The sequence below is a fragment of the Jaculus jaculus genome, chromosome 8 (genome assembly GCF_020740685.1).
Source record: "Jaculus jaculus isolate mJacJac1 chromosome 8, mJacJac1.mat.Y.cur, whole genome shotgun sequence".
Lineage (NCBI taxonomy): Eukaryota > Metazoa > Chordata > Mammalia > Rodentia > Dipodidae > Jaculus > Jaculus jaculus.
Window position 1 is genome coordinate 64,054,381 of NC_059109.1, and position 19,097 is coordinate 64,073,477.

General features: G+C 38.6%; 1 protein-coding gene across 1 annotated transcript in view; it reads left to right on the plus strand.

Annotated features, from left to right (window-relative positions):
* Fam227b (family with sequence similarity 227 member B) overlaps window positions 1-19,097 on the plus strand; it is a 214,254-nt gene that overhangs the window by 174,839 nt on the left and 20,318 nt on the right. Inside the window, exons 10-11 of the mRNA XM_045157008.1 lie at window positions 10,315-10,409; window positions 12,798-12,958. Of these exons, the coding sequence (XP_045012943.1) occupies window positions 10,315-10,409; window positions 12,798-12,958 (256 nt within the window). The remainder of the gene's footprint in view (window positions 1-10,314; window positions 10,410-12,797; window positions 12,959-19,097) is intronic.

Consider the following 19,097-nt stretch of genomic DNA (forward strand, 5'->3'; position numbering starts at 1 on the left):
GGACTCCGTTTGCAGTGGCTGGAGGCCCTAGCGTGCCCATTCTCACTCTCTCTCTCTCTCTCCCTGTCTCTCTAACAAATAAATAAATAAATAAAAATAAAATACTACAAAAATGTTTTACATTTTACAGGATTTAAATGGATGAATATTTTCTTTACCCTTGAGCCTATCAAACTTTGAAGCTCTTTTATGTTATAATGTGTTTTGATATCTGACTCCAAGGAGACTTTGTTCATAGTCACTCATTCTGATACTAGCACTTTGGTCCTTATGCACAGATCTAGAAGTGCTTAGGAAGCCAATCATGATCATGGCATCTACAACTTACCTGAGCCATGATTTAGTCCTTGGAAATACAGATGTAATTCATACAGGCCAAAACAAAATAAAACAGCACTTTCTTTGAGAATCAAATGTGCTACATATTGCTGTTTTATTATGATACAAGGTCTTCATCTTTTGGATATGCTAAGTTTAGTTGGGAAATGATGAAATCCAAAGATTCTAGTGATTCCTCACAAATACAAAGTACTTTGTAGGTTTAAAAAAAAAAGTGTGTTTATAGGCCCATTTGAACTCTATAAACTTATTCACAAGTCTGTGTATTATGTTAGCTAACATGGCTTTTCTAAGCAATGCAGTTTCAGGTTACTTTCCAGTACAGTGCACTCCTTAGTGCTTCAGCTTGCCAACTTAAACCACAAATTGCACACAGAGAAGTTAAAACATAAAGGTATATGGACAGACATAACTAGTATGAATTTTGATGTGCACATAAATTGGTAACTGGATTGATTATAGGTGGCAATACTGGAAAGATTTGGAAAGTGTATGCATAAGGATTTGGGAAAAAAAGAATAATAAGAAAATAAATAAAATATACACAGTAAAAAGAAGAACTTACAAACAGATATGTCATTCTTTGAAATACTCATAATTTCCTATTTTAATTAATTAATTTTAGCATAGGTTGTAGTATGTGCCCTCCCCCTATTCTATTGAAACAAAATTGCATTCATATTTTATTTCTTTTTTTCCTTTAATTTTAGAGAGACCAAGAGCTAGAGAGAAAGAGAGAGAGAATTGGCACACCAGGGCCTCAGACATGACAATCAAACTCCAGATGCTTATGCCATCTAGAGGGCATGTGTGACCTTTTGCTTGCCTCACCTTTGTGTGTCTGGCTTATGTGGGTTCCAGAAAGAAATTGAACATGGGTTCCTAGGCTTTGCAGGCAAACGCCTTAACTGCTAAGCCCTCTCTACAGCCCTATTCCTTTTTATATTCTTACTTTTATTAATTATGAACATTACTATATGACCAGATCACATGTTGATCATATTCCCATAGGGTTATGCTTATACCCCCTCTTTACCACATTCCCCAGAGGGCCTTCCTCAGTTGGGTTATTATTATTCATTGTGGATTCCTTCTTTTTTGTATAAAACATATATATATATATAAAACATATATATATAGACATATATATATGTTTTATACATATCCATATAATAGATATATTTTATATATATATATAATATATGAATATATATATAGCCTACTTAACTTTGTTTTAATTTTTCCAAGATTCATGGGGCATTTGCATTTCAAAAGGATATTAGGATTTTAAAAGGTTGGAAGTAACTTACTGTTTAAATGTCTACTTATTTACTTTTTAACCAATTGTTTAAACTTTTTTTCTTCATCTTTTATTTATTTGAGAATGACAGACAGAGAGAAAGGCAGAAAGAGACAGAGAATGGGCACTCCAGGGCCTCCAGCCACTACAAATGAACTCCAGATGCATGTGCTCCCTTCTGCATCTGGCTATCGTGGGCCCTGGGAAATCGAATCTCAAACCGGTGTCCTTAGGTGTCACAGGCAAGTGCTTAACCACTAAGCCATTTCTCCAGCCCTATTTATTTACTTTTTATTAGTTATGTACACAATGTGTAAATAGCCATGTTGGTACCATCATTAGTCTCCTCCCTGTCCTCCCCTCTCCACAGGGACCTTCCTTGTTGGGGAATGTGGGTTGTGCATTGTAGGGTTAGCCCTCAGTTACAGGGAAGAGGCAATGTCTCTGTGCATAATGTCCCAACATATGGCTCTAACATTCTTTCTGCCCCCTCTTCCACAAATTTCCCTGAGCCATGATGGGTTCATTTTTAGTTCTACTTCAGTGATGAGGTCTTGGGAGTCTCTGTGTCTCTGGATATCTGGTTTGGCAGGAGTTGAGTGTTCTCTGAGTCTATCTCCTTCACCCTTGTACTGGTGTCAGGTTAACCAAGAAAGCAGCACTCTTGCTCATTTCCCTAATTACTCTTGGTTTCAATTGGGGCACTGGTGAGATGTGATGGGCTAATTCTCTCCTCTGGATCTGTGTCCATCTGAAAAAGAGAAGCAAATTTTCCAATGGAGAGCGAAGTCAGCACCAGATAAATGGGATAACCATTATTATTTTATAGAGAATTTAATAGGTATAGGCCCTCTTGTAGCCCACAATTGGTTGAAGTTTGTTAATAGAGAGGAGGCTAATTTTTTGGATATGGTTGTGACTTGTTTCCCAGCTCCAGCTATGGGTTCCATTCCACTGAGCAGATCAGTTAGCCATATGAAGAGCAAATGGTTATGCACCATGGCTGTGTGCCACTATTGCACTTGTGTGAACATCATGTCAGGTTGTTTGCTGCTGAGTAGCTTAGACCATGTGTTAATCAACAGATGTTAGTCATTTTCCCGCAGTTGCCCATGTAGAACCTTCTGGCACTAGCCAGTTAACTCTCTGTGTACTGACTCTCTTCCAGATTCCAGCCAGCTCACTCCATGTTCATACCAAGAGCATATGGGGGTCTTCTGCAGTAAGGTCTTACCATTAACCTTTAGTGGGTCATCAAGTACTCTGACAGAAATCTGTATTCTTTTGAGAAAATTTGTATGTCTTTCTGATCAACAACTTACTGTGGATGTTAACCACATGCTGGTACTGGGAGTTACGGGCCAGGGCCAAAGAAAAGAAGGAAGAAAAAGATAGGTAATATAGAAGAACTAGAGAGAAGAGAGAAAGAGAGGGAGAGAGAAACAGGAGAAGATTAAGGTCAGTCTTCATCATAATCTCCCCAGGGACTGGTGATTCAGGTGATTCCTCTAAGGACCTGATGAAGGTTCAACCATATTGTATGTCTTTTAGGATGTAGAATTTTATGGTACCATTGCCATTTGAGTCCAGTTTTGTGTCCCCCACCCCCACTCTTACCTTTCACTCCCACCCTACCCACCATAATGTCCAGTCCTCGAGATGCTTATTAGGTATGTCAGCATCTTGGGCAGATTCAGGTTTATTCCAGCTCTTAGCTATTATGAATTGAGCAGCTATAAACATGGTTGAGCAAATCTGTCGGAACTGAGGTGTGGAACTTTTAGAATAAATGCCCAGTAAGGGAATAACTGGGTCTATTGGTGACTATAGACAACCTTTTAGGAGTCTCCATATTGCTTTCCATAGTGTTTGTACCATCTTACATTCCTACCAACAGTGAATGAGAGTTCCCATTTCTCTACATCCTCAGAAGTATTTGTTTTCATTTGATTTTTTTTTTTTTAATGTTTGCTGTCCTTACTGGGGTAAGGTGGAATCTTATAGTTGTTTCCATTTGCACTTCCCTGATGATTAGAGATGATGATCATTTTCTTAAGTGTATGTTTGCCATCTGTAATTCTACCTCTGAGAACTGCTTGTCCAGTTCTTCACCCCATTTTGTGAGTGGGTTATTTGATTTTTTTATTGTTTGGGTTTTTGAGTTCTTTATAGATTCTAGAAATTAGGCCTCTATCAGTTGTATAGCTGGAAAAAAATTTCTCCCATTCTCTGGGTAATCTATTGGCTCTGTTTATTTTATGTGCTTGATTCTTAAAGAACTTTTCAGCTTCATGAGATCCCAATGGTTGACTGATTGTTTAAGTTCCTGAGGTACTGGGGGTTTTATTCTTATATCATAGAAATTTCCTCCTATTTTTTCTTCCAGTAGTAGCAGTATTTCCTGTCTTATAAAGAGGCCTTTGATTCATTTGGACTTGATTTTTGTGCATGGCAAGATGTGTGGATCAATTTTCATTTTCCCACATATATTTATGCAGTTTGTCCAGCAACATTTGTTGAAGATGATGTCTTTTTTCCAGCCTAAATTGTTAGGGCCTTTGTCAAATATCAAGTAGCTGTACTTACATGACCCAAAGTCCAAGTCCTCAGTTCCGTTCCATTGGTCTATAATCCTGTTTTTATGCCAGCACCATGCTGTTTTGATTACTATGGCTTTGTTCTATAGCTTTACATCCAGTATGGTGATTCCTCCAGAGGTGTGTCCTTTGCTGAGGATATGTTTGGATATCTGAGGCCTTCTGCCATTCCATATGAATTTTGAGATCATTCTTTCTATCCCTGTGAAGAAAAATGTTGGAATTTTGATTGATATTGCATTAAATCTGTATATTGCCTTTGATAAGATTGTCATTTTCACAATGTTAATTCTTCCTATCCAAGAGCATGGGAGGTCCTTCCATTTTCTCAAGTCCTCCACAATTTCTTTCTTGAGTGTTTTTATATTTACATTTTATAGGTCTTTCACATCCTTGGTTAATGTTATTGCAAGATATTTTTGTTGTTGTTGCTATTGAAAATGGGAAACTTACTTCTTTCTCTATATCTTTGTCTTTTGCATATTGAAAAGCTACTGACTTTTGTGCATTGATTTTGTATCCTGCTATTTTTCTGAAGGAGCTCATCACCTTTAAGTTTTGAGATGGAGGTTCTTGGGTCTCTTATGTATACAATCATGTTGTCTGTGAATAGGGCTAATTTAATGTCTTCCTTTCCAATTTGTATCCCTTTTATTTCTTTCTCCTGTCTTATTGCTTGAGCTATGACTTCTAGTACTATGTTGAAGAGCAGAGGTGAGAATGGACAACCCTTTCTTGTTCTTGATCTTAATGGGAATTCCTTCAGTCTCTCTCTTTTTGGGCATTCGGAGGTTTATATGTAGCCTTTATTACATTGAAATATAAACCGCCCATGCCTATTCTCTCCAATGTTTTGATCATGAAGTGATGTTGTATTTTGTCAAAGGCCTTTTCTGCATCTATCGAAATGATCATGTGGTTTCTGTGTTTAAGCTTATATATGTGGTATATTACATTGACAGATTTCCATATGTTGACCCACCCCTGTGTTCCTAGGATGAGGCCTACTTGATGGAGATGGATAATGCTTTTGATGTGTTGTTGGATTCTGTTTGTAAGGATTTTGTTCAGGATCTTCGTGTCTAATTTCTTCAGGGAAATAGGCCTAAAATTTTCTTTTCTTGTGGCATCTCTGCCTGGTTTTGATACTAGGGTGATGCTAGCTTCATAGAAGGAGTAGGGGAGCTTTTCCTGTTCTCCAATTGTGTGGCATGGTGTAAGAAAAATTGGTTTTGGTTTTCCATGAAGGTTTGATACAATTCAGCTGAGAAGCCATCTGGTTCTGGACTCTTCTTTTGGGGGAGGTTTTTCATTACCTTTTCAATCTCGATGGGTGTTATAGGTTTCTTTAGGAGATTAATCTGCTCTGGGTTTAGCTTTGGTAGGTGGTATGTGTCCAGGAATTCATCCATTTACTCCATATTATCCAGTTTTGGGGAGTAGAGGTTTTTGAAATAAGTCCTGATGATTCTCCCAATTTCACTTATATCTGTTGTGATCGCTCCTTTTCATTTCTAATTTTGTTAATTTGCTTCTCAATCTTGTTTATTTTTTCCAAGAACCAGCAATTTTCTTAGTTGTTTTCTTAGTTTCCAATTCATTAATTTCTGCTCTAATCTTCATTATTTCTTTCCATCTGGAGCTTTTTGGGTTGGATTCTTCTTTCTTTTCCAGTGCCTTTAGGTGGGTGATTAGGTTATTGATTTGGGATCTCTCTGTCTTTGTTATGAAGGCATTTAGTGCTATGAATTTTCCTAGGAGGACTGCTTTCATTGTGTCCCACATGTTTTGGTATGATGTGTTCCCATTGTCATTCATTTCTAGAAATGTTCCAATTTCATTTTTTATTTCATCCATGACCCATTTATTATTCAAAAGTGTGTTACTCAGTTTCTAGGAGCTGATAGGATTCCTGGCACATCTTTTATTGTTAATTTCTAGCAATTCAGCATTGTGATCTGATATCCTACAGGAAGTTATGTCTATCTTCCTAAATATATGGAGGCAGGCTTTATGACCCAGTATATGATCTATTTTAGAGAAGGTTCCATGGGCTACTGAGAAGAATGTGTATTCTGTGGATTTGGGGTAGAATGTTCTGTAGATGTCTGTGGATTTGGGGTAGAATGTTCTATAGATGTCTGTTATGTCTAAGTGATCTATGGTTTTGTTGAGCTCTCTTGCTTCCCTGTTAGTTTTCTGTTTAGGTGGTCTATCTATTGCTGATAGAGGAGTACTGAAGTCCCCAACTATGATAGTATTGGTGGTTATTTTTGTTTTGATGTCAGGTAGGTTTTGTTTTATAAATTGTGGTGCAACTGTGTTTGGTGCATAAATATTTGTTATTGTGATATGCTATTGGATTGTTCCCTTGATAAGTAAGAAGTGGACTTTTTTGTCTTTTTTGATTACTTTTGGTTTGAAGTCTGTTTTATCTGATAGTAGCATGGTTACACCTGCTAGTTTCTTATTTCTGTTTGCTAAGAATATCATTTTCCACCCTTTCACCCTGAGGAGATGTCTGTCTTTAGTGGTGAAGAGGCTTTCTTGAAGACAGCAGATTGCTGGGTGTAATTTTCTTATCCACTCTGTTAGCTTATGTCTCTTGGTGGGTGAATTAAGGCCATTAATATTTAGGGTAATGACTGTGAGGTTTCATTTAATCCCTGCCATATTGTGGTGGTTTATGTGATTTGGTGTTTTCTTGGACTTTGTAATTTTTTGTTTTGTTTTGTTTTGTTTGTTTTTTTGAGGTAGGGTTTTGCTCTAGCTCAAGCTGATTTGGAATTCACTATGTAATCTCAGGGTGGCCTTGAACGGTGATCCTCCTACCTCTGCCTCCCAAGGGCTGAGATTAAAGGTGTGTGCCATCATGCCTGGCTATTTTTTTTGTTTGTTTGTTTTAGTCTTATTTAATTTTGGAGGAAGCTATAGCCTACTTTTGAAGTGTCTTCAGTGATTATTCTCTTTTAAGTTTGCTTCCACTAGGCTTCTGATGACAATGGGACCTGCCTGTTCAGAGGCAAGGAGACTGTGAGGCTCTGCTGGGGGCCTGATGAAGGAGCTTGTTGTTCTGTGACCTCGGTATGGGACTGCATGGTCAGGTGGCCCAAGGGGATGGGTTGTAGGAGGGAATGGGACAAAGCAGACTGGTGTTATGGCTAAGCTGCGGGGGAGGGGGATAGGAGCAATGGGAATATGTGGTGCATCCATGAAGCTGAAGGGTGAAGGGATGGGACAGCAGGTCCCTTGGGATCCTGTAGCAGGGGGTGGATGGGACTTCTGGGTCCTGTGACAGGACAGCTCAGAGATATGGGACTTCTGTGGTGGGGCATTGAGGTCCCCTGTGGCTGGAAAGGCTTGGGAGGGGGAATCCTAGCCTGCTGGCTTGGGTCCACCCCCAGTGGAGCAGTGGAATGTGGAGGTCCCTGGTGGTGGGGGGGGGGGAGAGTGCTAGCCTGCTGGCCTCGGTCGGTGTATGGAGTTGGGTTGAGGCAGTGAGTGGGATGGTGTTCCCAGGTGGAGGTCCCCTAGGGGAATGCTAGCCTGCTGGCCTGGGTCTGCACAAGGGGTGCGGTGCGGCAGCAAGTGTGATGGCATTCGCACATAGAGGTACCCCAGAGGAAAGCGAGGCTGCTGGCCTGGGACCTCACACAGGGGTGGGAAATGGTGGCAAGTGGGATGGCATTTGCACGTGGGGATCCCCTGAGGGAATGCTAGCCTGCTGGCCTGGGTCCCTGCATGGGGGTGGGAGATGGTGACAGGTGGAATGGTGTTCATGAGCTTGGGGGTGCATGTGCAGCTATACTAACCTGCTGGCCTGGGTCCCCTTGCCTGTGGTTAGTGCAGGAGGAACCTGCAGCTGGGACTATGGCTAAGAGGGATGCTTGAGGGGATTGAGGGACTGGTGGGCTACCCGAGAGTGTGGGAATCCGTGGATTCCCTTCCTTGCTCCTCTGCGCCCTCCCTCTGGAGGTCTATTAGAGTCTGCTCTCCCTAGAAGACCGAATGAACCCTCAATGGCTTATCTTTCCTTCCCAGGGAGATGCAGAGTGGTTAGGTGGTGCCATCTTGACCAGAAGTCCCTAAATGTCTCTAAATTAGCCCTAAAATAGAGAATAGTCATGTAAATGAAATTTTCTAATGCAGATAGAAGACTTAAATATTTTTTCACTGCTAAGACTTCTAAAGACTTGGTAAAAGCAGTTAAAACATAAGTTTTATCAAATAGAGTCATTTGTGTTTTCTTTTTCAGTTAATCTCTCCAAACATTCAGAGATGCTAAAAACAGACACATGAAAATCCTAATTAAGATTTTCCCTAAAATAAGTTAACAAATTAGAGGAAGATGAGAGGGAAAATAGATAGCACTACAGTCATTTAATATTTTTCTTATCAAGGAAGGCTTTTGTGAATTTGTAGGATTTTTGCAACTTTTTCTTTGGCTACTTTTCTTAAATTTCTTTGCATATTTTATCATTTATCCCTTACTTTTTGCATGTATTGCCAATTATTATTATCTTGGGATCTTGGCATATATTAATACACATTACTGTATTACCTTCTGACAGCAATAGTTCTTAAACCAAGGTCAGATGACCTGCATAGCTAGTTTTTCATTGCAAGTGCAGTGGACACAGAGCAGAGCCTCTTTTTTTAATCAGCATTTTTCTTCAGAGCAAACAAGAAATATGCATCCATAAACCTGTATTTAAAAGTATTGTGCATGGTGATGCGTACATGTGATCTCAGCACTTGGGTTGATGAAGCCAAAGAATCTTAGAGTTCAAGACTAGCGGGGTTACATCTAGAGAGACTGTGTTAAACCAAACAAGCAAATAATTCAAACCTGAGCAAATTTGGGCTGGGGAGAATGGTTCATTGGGTAAGAGCACTTGCTGCTTAAACATAGGGGCCTCTTGGGCCAGAGACCACTGGGTGTCACACACACATCCACACACATCTATAACCCCAGTTGAATTTGGAGGATTAACAGAGACTCGCTGATAGCAGCTCCATGGTGAGGCAAGTATGTGGGTGAGCAAGAAGAGAATACACCCTGTTTTTCCTTGGCATCCAGGTCGATGGGATGTATATCTGCACATATGCATACACCACACAGCATACATGCTACACCACAAACATACTCTAGACACATACACACACACACACAACATGTAAGTAAAAAAATGAACAAAATTTTAAAACATTCTATCAGTTTTTACTTTACTTTTATTGCCCATTCTAATTCAATTTTATCTTGTACTGCTCAGAATATGAAATATAGATTCTTTGCAGATGGTATTAAATGGTTGCCTATCTCTAGAATTTCAGACTAATATCTGATAATAATAATAATATTTATTAATGTGTGATGTAAAACATCAGTTCAAGTTTAAGAATTTCCTCAGTCCTTAAGAGGTTTATCATCAACATTACCTCCCTTAAATCTGATTGGTCCCATGGTAACTCGTGGTCAGTGGCAGAAACTAGAGCAAACTTCTCCAGTCACCTTTAATCTATGGTGTGTTAAGATACATTTAAGACCTAGCTTGTGCTTTTAGCTTGATTGACACCACCAATTAAATCACATGTCCTTTTAAAAATGACACAATACCTTCATTATTCTCATATGCATTGATGCTAGCTAGAAGAAAAGATCACCATCTTTCCTTTCCTGGGTGTGTTGTCAGAAAATAGGTAAGTGCTCCATGATATACATATTCATTTCTACTCACTGAAGCAAACTATAAGAATACCCTAATCTGGAGAGATGGCTTAGCAGTTAAGGCACTTGCCTACAAAGCCAAAGGACCCATCTTAGATTCCCCAGGACACATGTAAGCCAGATGTACAAGGTGGCACATGCATCTGGAGTCTATTTGCAGCAGCTGAAGGCCCTGGTGGGTTATCTCTCTCTCTCTTCTCAAATAAATAAAATAAATAAATAAAAAGAATACCCTAACCTTTTATTACCCACATTTGCCTCCACAGATGCTTAGGTGCACTGCTAGAAGAAAAATGAATGGAAGGTGGAAAATAACAGAATTTTCAAAACTATTCTATTTTCTGTTTTAGCTATAGACATCAGCATGACAAAAATCTCAAAGAACCCAAGAGCACATGCAATGTCCACACAAAAGGATGAATCAACCTCAAGACTAACAACAAAGGTTTGCACAACAGTAATCCTAAGAACTTTTCTTGTTCATTTTGTAATATAATTATAATGGCCAGCTTCACACAGTATTGTTGGCTAGTACATTCTCAACATATAATTCAGAAAAAAATTAATTATTAAAAATATTTAGTTGGAGATTAATCTTAAAATAATTATTTTAAGTACACTCAACACCTACCAAACCAGACAGCCAGAAGCTCGTAAGTGCCCACCATCACTGAAGTAGACTTAAAATGCCAGCATGGCTCAAGGAATTTTTCTGAAGAGGGAGCAGAAAAATTGTTAGAGCCACAAGTTGGGACATTTTGCACAGAGACGTTGCCTACCCCCACCCCATAATGTATGACCTACAATACCCATGGTGTTGACCTGCATCCCCAACAGGGAGACTCTTCAGAAAAGGGACAGAGAGGAGAGAAAAGATGATACCAACATGTGTTGTTTACATACTAAATATGCCCATATCTAATAAAAAATAATTATTTCTATTTTCTTCAAAAACTATCCTCATCTCTAGTGTAAATAATAATAAATAACAACAATAAAGCCATAGTACAGATCTTTTCCTCATAACATTTCTTTATCATGACCGTTCTTTGGATTGATATATATTTCATTTAGTGTTTTCACATAGCTTGATCTCAATAAACGTGAAAGTTGCAGAGACACCTCCAAAGAGATCACCAATAATAGCTGACCAGTCCTCACCTCTCCAGCCATGGTCTGTGAATAATAAGACGGAGCTATGCTGTTGCTCCTGAGACACAGGACTTAGTCTCTCCATATTCTTTTAGGTGCTTACAGGAAGACGTACCACCAACTCACCATTTTGTGTTGCTCTATGCGAGATTTGATGAGGTTATTGGCTTGAAATTCTAGATTTGATCTCCTAATTTGTGCAATAATCAAGTTTTAAGTCTATTACTATCACTATTTCCAGAATTTCTCCAAATTTATCAAGTCAGGTCTGATCACCACTTAAGAGTAGAAATTATGCCTACATAAAACCCATTTTCTGGATTTCAATTATTTCCTTGTTTTTAATAATCCACTTTTGTAAAATCTCCGATTCCTTAGCCCAACCTATATATTTTTTTTCTCTTGTTGCTGTTAAGGTTTTTCTGTTTTTAAATTTTATTTCATTTTTAAAGCAAAGTTGTAGCTTATTAGAAAAGGTTTTAATATAGAGTTAAGCATGATCATTAAGAGGAGGAAGAAACACCTAAGAAAAAGAACAGTAGCATGCACCCTGAATGTGATGAATTTAGGAATGTATCTATCCTACTCAGAACATGGAACTTCTTGGGTATATTTTTCATAAAACTAGGAAAGTTTGGGCCATTATTTTTTCACAATTTTTCCTGCCCGTCTGTGTATTTTCTTCAATTTTTTTTTCTGTTCTTCATGCTGAATATCTATTTTTTAAATACCTTATTAATGTATTAGTGAGAGACAGAGAGAAAATGGGCACACAAGGCCTGTAGCCACTGCAAACAAACTCCAGATGCATGCACCACCATGTGCAACTGGCTTATGTGGGTACTGGGAAATTGAACCTGGCTCCTTAGGCTTTGCAGGCAAGTTCCCTAAGCACTAAGCCATCTCTCTAGCATGCTGAGTATCTGTTGATATGTACTCAAGGTTGATGATAAACTAAAAAGCTAGAGAAGAGAGCATCATGTTAAGTGAAGTAAGCCAGACTAGAAAGACAAATGATGCATGTTTTCTCTCATATGTATAATCTAGTTTTAAATGTAAACATATGTTTTTATTTATACCTAGGACATGAAGGTAACAAAGGGACTAAAATGGAGAGGAAATGGCCTGAAGGGAAGAAGAGGAGAGAACAAGAAATGGGAGCAGGGAAGGAAGGAAGTCAAAATATCATGTTTTCTTTCATATGTGAAATCTAGATTAGTATGTTTGGAGAGCATGAAAGCAGAAGGAAGACTATTTGGAGGGAGAAAATGAACTAGTGAGAGGTAGAGAAGAAAGGACAGAGTAAGGTAGTGAGGAGTGAATATGAGCAAAGTGTGTGTGTGTGTGTGTGTGTGTGTGTGTGTGTGTGTATGTGTGTGTGTGTATGTGTGTGTGTATGATAATTAAGCCCATTATTTTGGATGCTGACCTTAAAAATATGATGGTAGATGATTGATAGATGTACATATGAATAGACAGAAAAAAGGAAGAATGGACAGATAGACAGATAGATGAAGTTTAAAAATAAAACTGAAAAAGCCTTTCTGAAGATACTCATACTTTGGTAAATCCCTTTAATTTAGAAGATGCTTTATAGAATTTCTTTTTATGTGTTTTGATACATCTAATAGTAACTTTTATACCTATAAGTAGAGTTTGTTTATAGTTCTTCTTCTTACAGTCACATTATATAAGCACTGGTCCAGAATTTCATCGTGTTCTCTTCAATTTTGGAGGTCAGAGTCCATTGATTCTATACTATCTTAAGATACATGAGCCAGCTGGTATGGCTAAGACCTCTAAACAAGCCAAGATGAAACTCACTCAAATATTCCAAGAACCATATCCTTTCTTAAAGTTTACTTTACTTTAAGTCTCTAAAATATTGAAAGCTTTTTAGTAAAAGTCTCTCTTTTTTTTAAATGAGTACATGGAACTGACAATGGCTCACTAAGGTCACTGGTAAAAGGCTATGTTTGCAATCTCACTGTTCAGTGTTCACTTCCAAACATGTGTCTGAGTGGTTATTCATGAGCTTCAAAGTGTTCCCAGAAAGAATTCATGTGTTAATTGTGGACCATTTGTACAGATAAGTGTTTCAGAAAGATTAGTGTATAAATGTTTGAAAATAAATTTAGAAATCTGTCGATGCAGGAGGGGTAGGGGTCCTGTACTCTCTGTAAGACCTATCCCTGGCTTAGCATTTAGTCATAGAAGACACAGAGGACCCTAAAGGGGTCTAGTACCCCTGCTTTCCAAGGCAAGTATGTATCTGTCTCTGAATATAGGGGAATTATTAGATTCATGTTTATAATATATACTTCTATCTTTTAAAATAAAAAGAAGTTGCATTTTAAAAATATTCAGTAGGCAGCTCCCCTAACCCAGTGACCGTTTCAGCTTGTGGTCTGCTGTGTCAAGGGGTGATGACAGTGTCTTTGTGCTTATGTTGTTTTCTAACTACTACAGCACAGTGCTGTTTTCTGTGGGAAATTCAGGACATTTATGGATATCATCTACTTGTAACTAATGGGCCAACAGCTTGAAAATATTTTGGAAAAGAAACTGTGGGTTGGTCATGATATGTGTATGGCAGCAGAATAATTGTTGAAAACAAGAATATGGCAGGGTGATGGCTTACCTAGTCCCTGAAGGACCTCCTTCTCAGCCATGCTAAGAGATGAAATCAGTAATGACCTAAGCCATTCTGCTTAAGGATATGGTAAGAAGCTAAGAACAAACATTCTCAAAAAGGCTATTTTCTATATAAATAGGCATTGTTAATTTGAACCATTAGTCTAGATTGGGTGTGGTGTCTCTCACCTGTAATCCCAGCACTGGGCAAGCAGGGGTGGAGATTTCTACCAGCCCAGGCTACATGAAAAGTTATGGGCCAACCAGGGCTACTGAAAAAGACCACATCTCAAAAACAAAACCAATGAATAACCCTGAGTAATTTTTGTTTTTAAATATTAGCCAATGGTAGTATGCTGCTGATTTGATTTACAAGGCACTTAAAACCCCACTATATAGGGGCTGGAGAGATGGTTCAGCAGTTAATGGCACTCGTTTGCATAGTTTGATGGCCTGGGTTTGATTCCCCAGTATCCACATAAAATCAGCTGCATAGGGCTGGAGAGATGTCTTAGCAGCTAAGGTGTTTACCTGCAAAGCCAAAGGGCCTTGGCTCAATTCCTAGGACCCACGTAAGCCAGATGCACAAAGTAGCACATGCATCTGGAGTTTGTTTGCAGTGGCTGGAGGCCCTGGTGCACCCATTCTTTCTCTCTGTTTGTCTCTTTCTCTCTCAAATAAATAAAATATTTTTTTAAAAATCACATGCATAAAGTGGCCCATGCATCCAGAGTTCATTTGCAGTGGCAAGAGACCCTGGAGTAGCCATATTCTCTTTCTCTCTCTCTACCTTCTCTCTTTTTTATCTCCTCACTTACAAATAATAAATACATGTTTTTTAAAAATAAATAAACATCCACTGTTTAGACATGTGCTATTTAAGGACAAAATGGTTTTATGCAGAATTAATAAATGAAATAGTTTAAATTTCATTTTTATTTGTTTGTTTGGCTGGTTGGTTGGTTGGTTTTTTGAGGTAAGGTCTCACTATAGCTCTGGCTGACCTAGACTTCACTCTGTAGTCTCATAGTGGCCTCAAAATCAGGATGTCCTCCTACCTCTGCCTCCCAAGTGCTGTGATTAAAGGTGTGTGCCACCATGCCTGGCTCTAAATTTTGGTTTGAACATATGCTTTATTACTATTCGATAATCTCACCCCTATCTATATAGATTGCATGTCTTTTATAATATATGTATAGTATATTAATACAGGTAGATGTATATATGATTTATAGGTTTAAAACTCTTCTATGTGGGAGTATGCTCACATTTCTTATATTCATGGGATATATCATTTTTAAAAAATCCTCAGACCACTCCTCAGGCAGACTCTTGGAACCCTTCCCAGAATGCTTCTTTTTTAACAGTGGAATCAAGACAACTTCTAGAGAGCCACTGACCACAGACACATGAAATGAACTTGAACAATCCTCAAACACAAGGAAAGAGTCAAATTTCAGGGTTAGACTGACCTGTGCTCAAACATATAACTTAGGTAGTGACTCAAGATTTGTGTCAACCTTGGATTATATTCAAGATATATTTTGTAAAATTTTGTTCTATTATAATTATAAAAATATAAGTCTTTGCATTTCTGAAAGGACTGGATTTGTACAGCAGGTATGCAAGGATTCATGTCACCAAAAGACCCAAGTTGGCAAAGTACTTTTGTTCCCAGTATTATTTAACCCAAGGACAAGATTTTTGTTGTTCCAGTCAATTAAATTGATCAGTCAATTAAATAGAAGCAAAGAGAGAAATATATGTGCATTACATATTTTAAAAGTTATTGTTGTGTTATGATAAGATCTCACTTGCTACTGTTGAATGGAGCAACCTGCTGCAGTTTGCCCAGAATAGGCCAGATGGCTTCCATCGTTTTTGCTGTTCATTCTTGCTAAAGAAACAGTGTCAAACAATTGCTCAATCGGTAGTGACTTCTGTGTTGTTTAAAGAACTTTTGAAATTCAAAATTTTTGTGTTTGCATAGAACTACAGTGTGCATTGTGTCTATGAAGTTCTTATTTCTCCACTGCATCAATTTAAAAATTTCAATTAAGTTTAACAACAAAAAGAGCTACATAACAAATAATGAGAATGAGGAGCGACAACAAAAGTTTCTTGAGCATAGAGTACCCCCAACACACAGTGGCACAGATTACATGCTGTCCTTTGAAGAACTGCACACCTTTTAAGTACTCAGTGGTGGCTGATGGTATTGACAAGATTTCTTTCAGAGGAAATGTTTATATACCTGGAGAAACCTGCCTTATGCAGTAAAGTGAAAGGAGTTGTTTGCATTCTCTCCCATTACCTGCTCCAATACTCATTTGGGATTCTAAACCTTCTGTTATTCTATTTTCCAGGTATTTCAAATCTTGTCTAGTAAACATTTTGATTCAGCCCTCCCACTCCCGTTACTTGAATATGCCTTCATTACCTAGGTCCAGATTCTGGGCTGTGTCTTCACAAACACTGGCAGAAAACCCATAAACCCAGTCATGTGTGGGTGCTGCACTGTGTGCTCCAGATATGCCTGCAAGTTCCACCTTCAGTTAACCCTATGCTGACATCACACCTGGTTCACCATGTCAACTCCACCCACGATGAAGCCTAACCCCTCCCATACTGTCACCAGCAATCTCTATTCGCCTCTTGGCAGTGTCTAAAAGCTGTAGCTGAGTGGCTTACACGAATGGTGGCTCTATCAAAGCTGGCAAGAAGCATACTTCCCTGGCCCAGAAATGAATGCAATCTACAGAAAAATTACTATGATCTTTCCCACATTCTGAAGCATCAAGGGCAGCACTTGATACATAAAAGACGTTTACCAAGTGTTGAACCAACGTGTCTTGAACAGAAGCTTAGCCTGATGGGAGATGAAAAGGGGGTTTTTCAGGTTGCCTCTCTCCATGAAACCAGCACAGAAGGGCCTCTACTTTTCTATGGGTGCATGCACTCAGGTTTCTCTGTGTAACCCGGTCTCAAGATGGCCAGAGAAAATTACACTAGGAGAGAGAAACTGACAAAAGAGGGATGAGAATGAGGCAAAGAAAAAAGCCTGAAGCCAGAAAAAGCACCTGCCTGTGTCAGTTCTGACAACCTTTCAGGGTTCCTGTGGTATGTGCGCATGCTGTCTGGCCCTGTGGACCACAGGAAAACACAAACACGACGGCACAGCACATAAAGGGCATAGCATGTCCCTAGGGAGGAAGTGTTTTATTTTTAGATGACTTGTACTTGAAGCTATTCTAGACTTTGTTGAGTAGGTTACTAAATTTCTTCCTTTTACAAACTGCCAGTTAAATGTAGAGTGACAAAAAAAAAAAAAACTATTTTAAGAACCTCAAGAACAAAGGGGTCTGTTTTGCTTGGCTGGGTGTCTGCATTGTGCTGAAAATGTTGTAAATGTGATCTTTTCTTTCGTGTAACAGACTCAGTTTGAATTCTAGTTAATATTTTCCTTTTAAATAAAATACACAGACATGTAGTATAATTCACCTACTCATTTTTACATTAATGAGTGAAATGAATAGGAGACTTTAGTTGTATGAGGTTATTGGGTTGTTATCAATGTCTTACCCACATTCTGGACATTAGATTATAAACATGGTCTCAATGTCTCTCAATTTTTCAAGGGCAAGATAAGGGTGAGAACAGGAGCAGTTTTCATCTGGGAGAGCAACAGTGTAGGGTCTTTTAAATTTACTTTTTATTTTTCTGGTGTGTGTGTGTGTGCTTAGGTCAGAATACCAGGTGTCTTCCTGGAGCATTCTTCTGTATTAATACCTTGAGATAGAGTCTTCTACTGAACTTGGAGCTACATATAGATTTTTCAGTCAGACTGGCTGACCAATGATCCACTCAGGACTGGGGTTGTAGCCATGTGTGTCCATGTCCTGCTTTTTATGTGGAAGTTGGGGACTGAACTAGCTTGGGAAAGCACTCTTATCTACTGAGCCAACCCTTCAGCTGTTGTTTTGTTTCAGGAAATGAAAGAAAATGGTCAAACATGGTGGTGCACACCTAACTCTCACAGGTGGGAGGCAGAAGCAAGAGGATTAACAGACTTGAGGCCAGTCTGGTCTGTAAAGCAAGCGCCAGGCCAGCCAGGGATACTTAGTGAGAACTATGCAAATGTCTTTTTTAAAAGATGATAGATAAATCATGAAAAGATAAAAAAAAAAGGAAATATAATGGAACTCAATTTAGATCAAATAAGGGGAAAACTTCTCTTTTTGGAATAAATTATTTCATATGTTAGGGAAAAGGTTTCTAGCTATAATTGTTACTGCTCAATAAAACCACACCAAACATGGCTGGGGCTCATTTCAGTGGCAGAACACCACCTGCTCAGCATGTTTAAGGCCCAGAGTTTGACTTTTAGCACCATGAAAAAGAAAAAAATTAATAGACGGAAAAGTCAAAGCTTTTTAAATGCTTGGAATTTAGGACTGAAAGTCAATGTCAGACATGAAAAAAGTGACAAGACAATAATTTTGTGTTCATCTAATTTATATTTCCTCCTTTTTCCTTTGTTGTTTTGAGACAGGGTTTCATGTAGTCCAGGCTGGCCTGGAACTCACTATGTAGCCAAGAATGACCTTGAACTGATTCTTCTGCCTCAGCCTCCCAGTGCTTCATGTCTTATGTGGTGGACAGGCATGTAAACAAAGTTCCTACCGTGACTGTCCATTTGTCCTGTGAAGATCCTGGCCGGCCTCTGGCTCCACACAAGGTACTCCAGATGTCTGGAAGGAAAAATCCTATTCTTGTTTAGAGCAGAAGTCCTAGTAGTTAATGGAAGAAAACCAAATTGTTGACTTTTGATGGTTAACCCACATGTATCTGTTCTCTGTTGGTTACTAATATTCACATTTGCTCCTCTAGGACAGTAGAAGCTTCAGAGCAGAGCTCTGGATTTAGTCAATCCAGTTAAAGCAGGTGCTAAGGCAATTGTCTCAAACACAAAATTGTTATTTCTGTTTGGAATAGCTTTGTGGGAAATGGAAAGGTTGGTGGACATAAGAGAGAGTTAATGTCCATCTAAACAACCCCAGGAGTCATCTGTATAAACCAACAACTTATTTAAATTTTCCAGGGAAAGAAAGTTAGCCATGTGAGGAATTAAACTTATGTTAACCATTTTAGTAGAAATTTAAACTCATGAACATCATACTTTTCTGACTTCTTAAACAATGCAGAAGAAAATAATTATGTGATGATGATAAGGTATGTCAATATAAAATGTATGACCCAAGTACATCAAGATGTTAATATGAGTGAGTTCTTGTTCATCAGGTGAAAAATGGTAAACATTCTCCTTTTCTCATAATAACTACCTAGT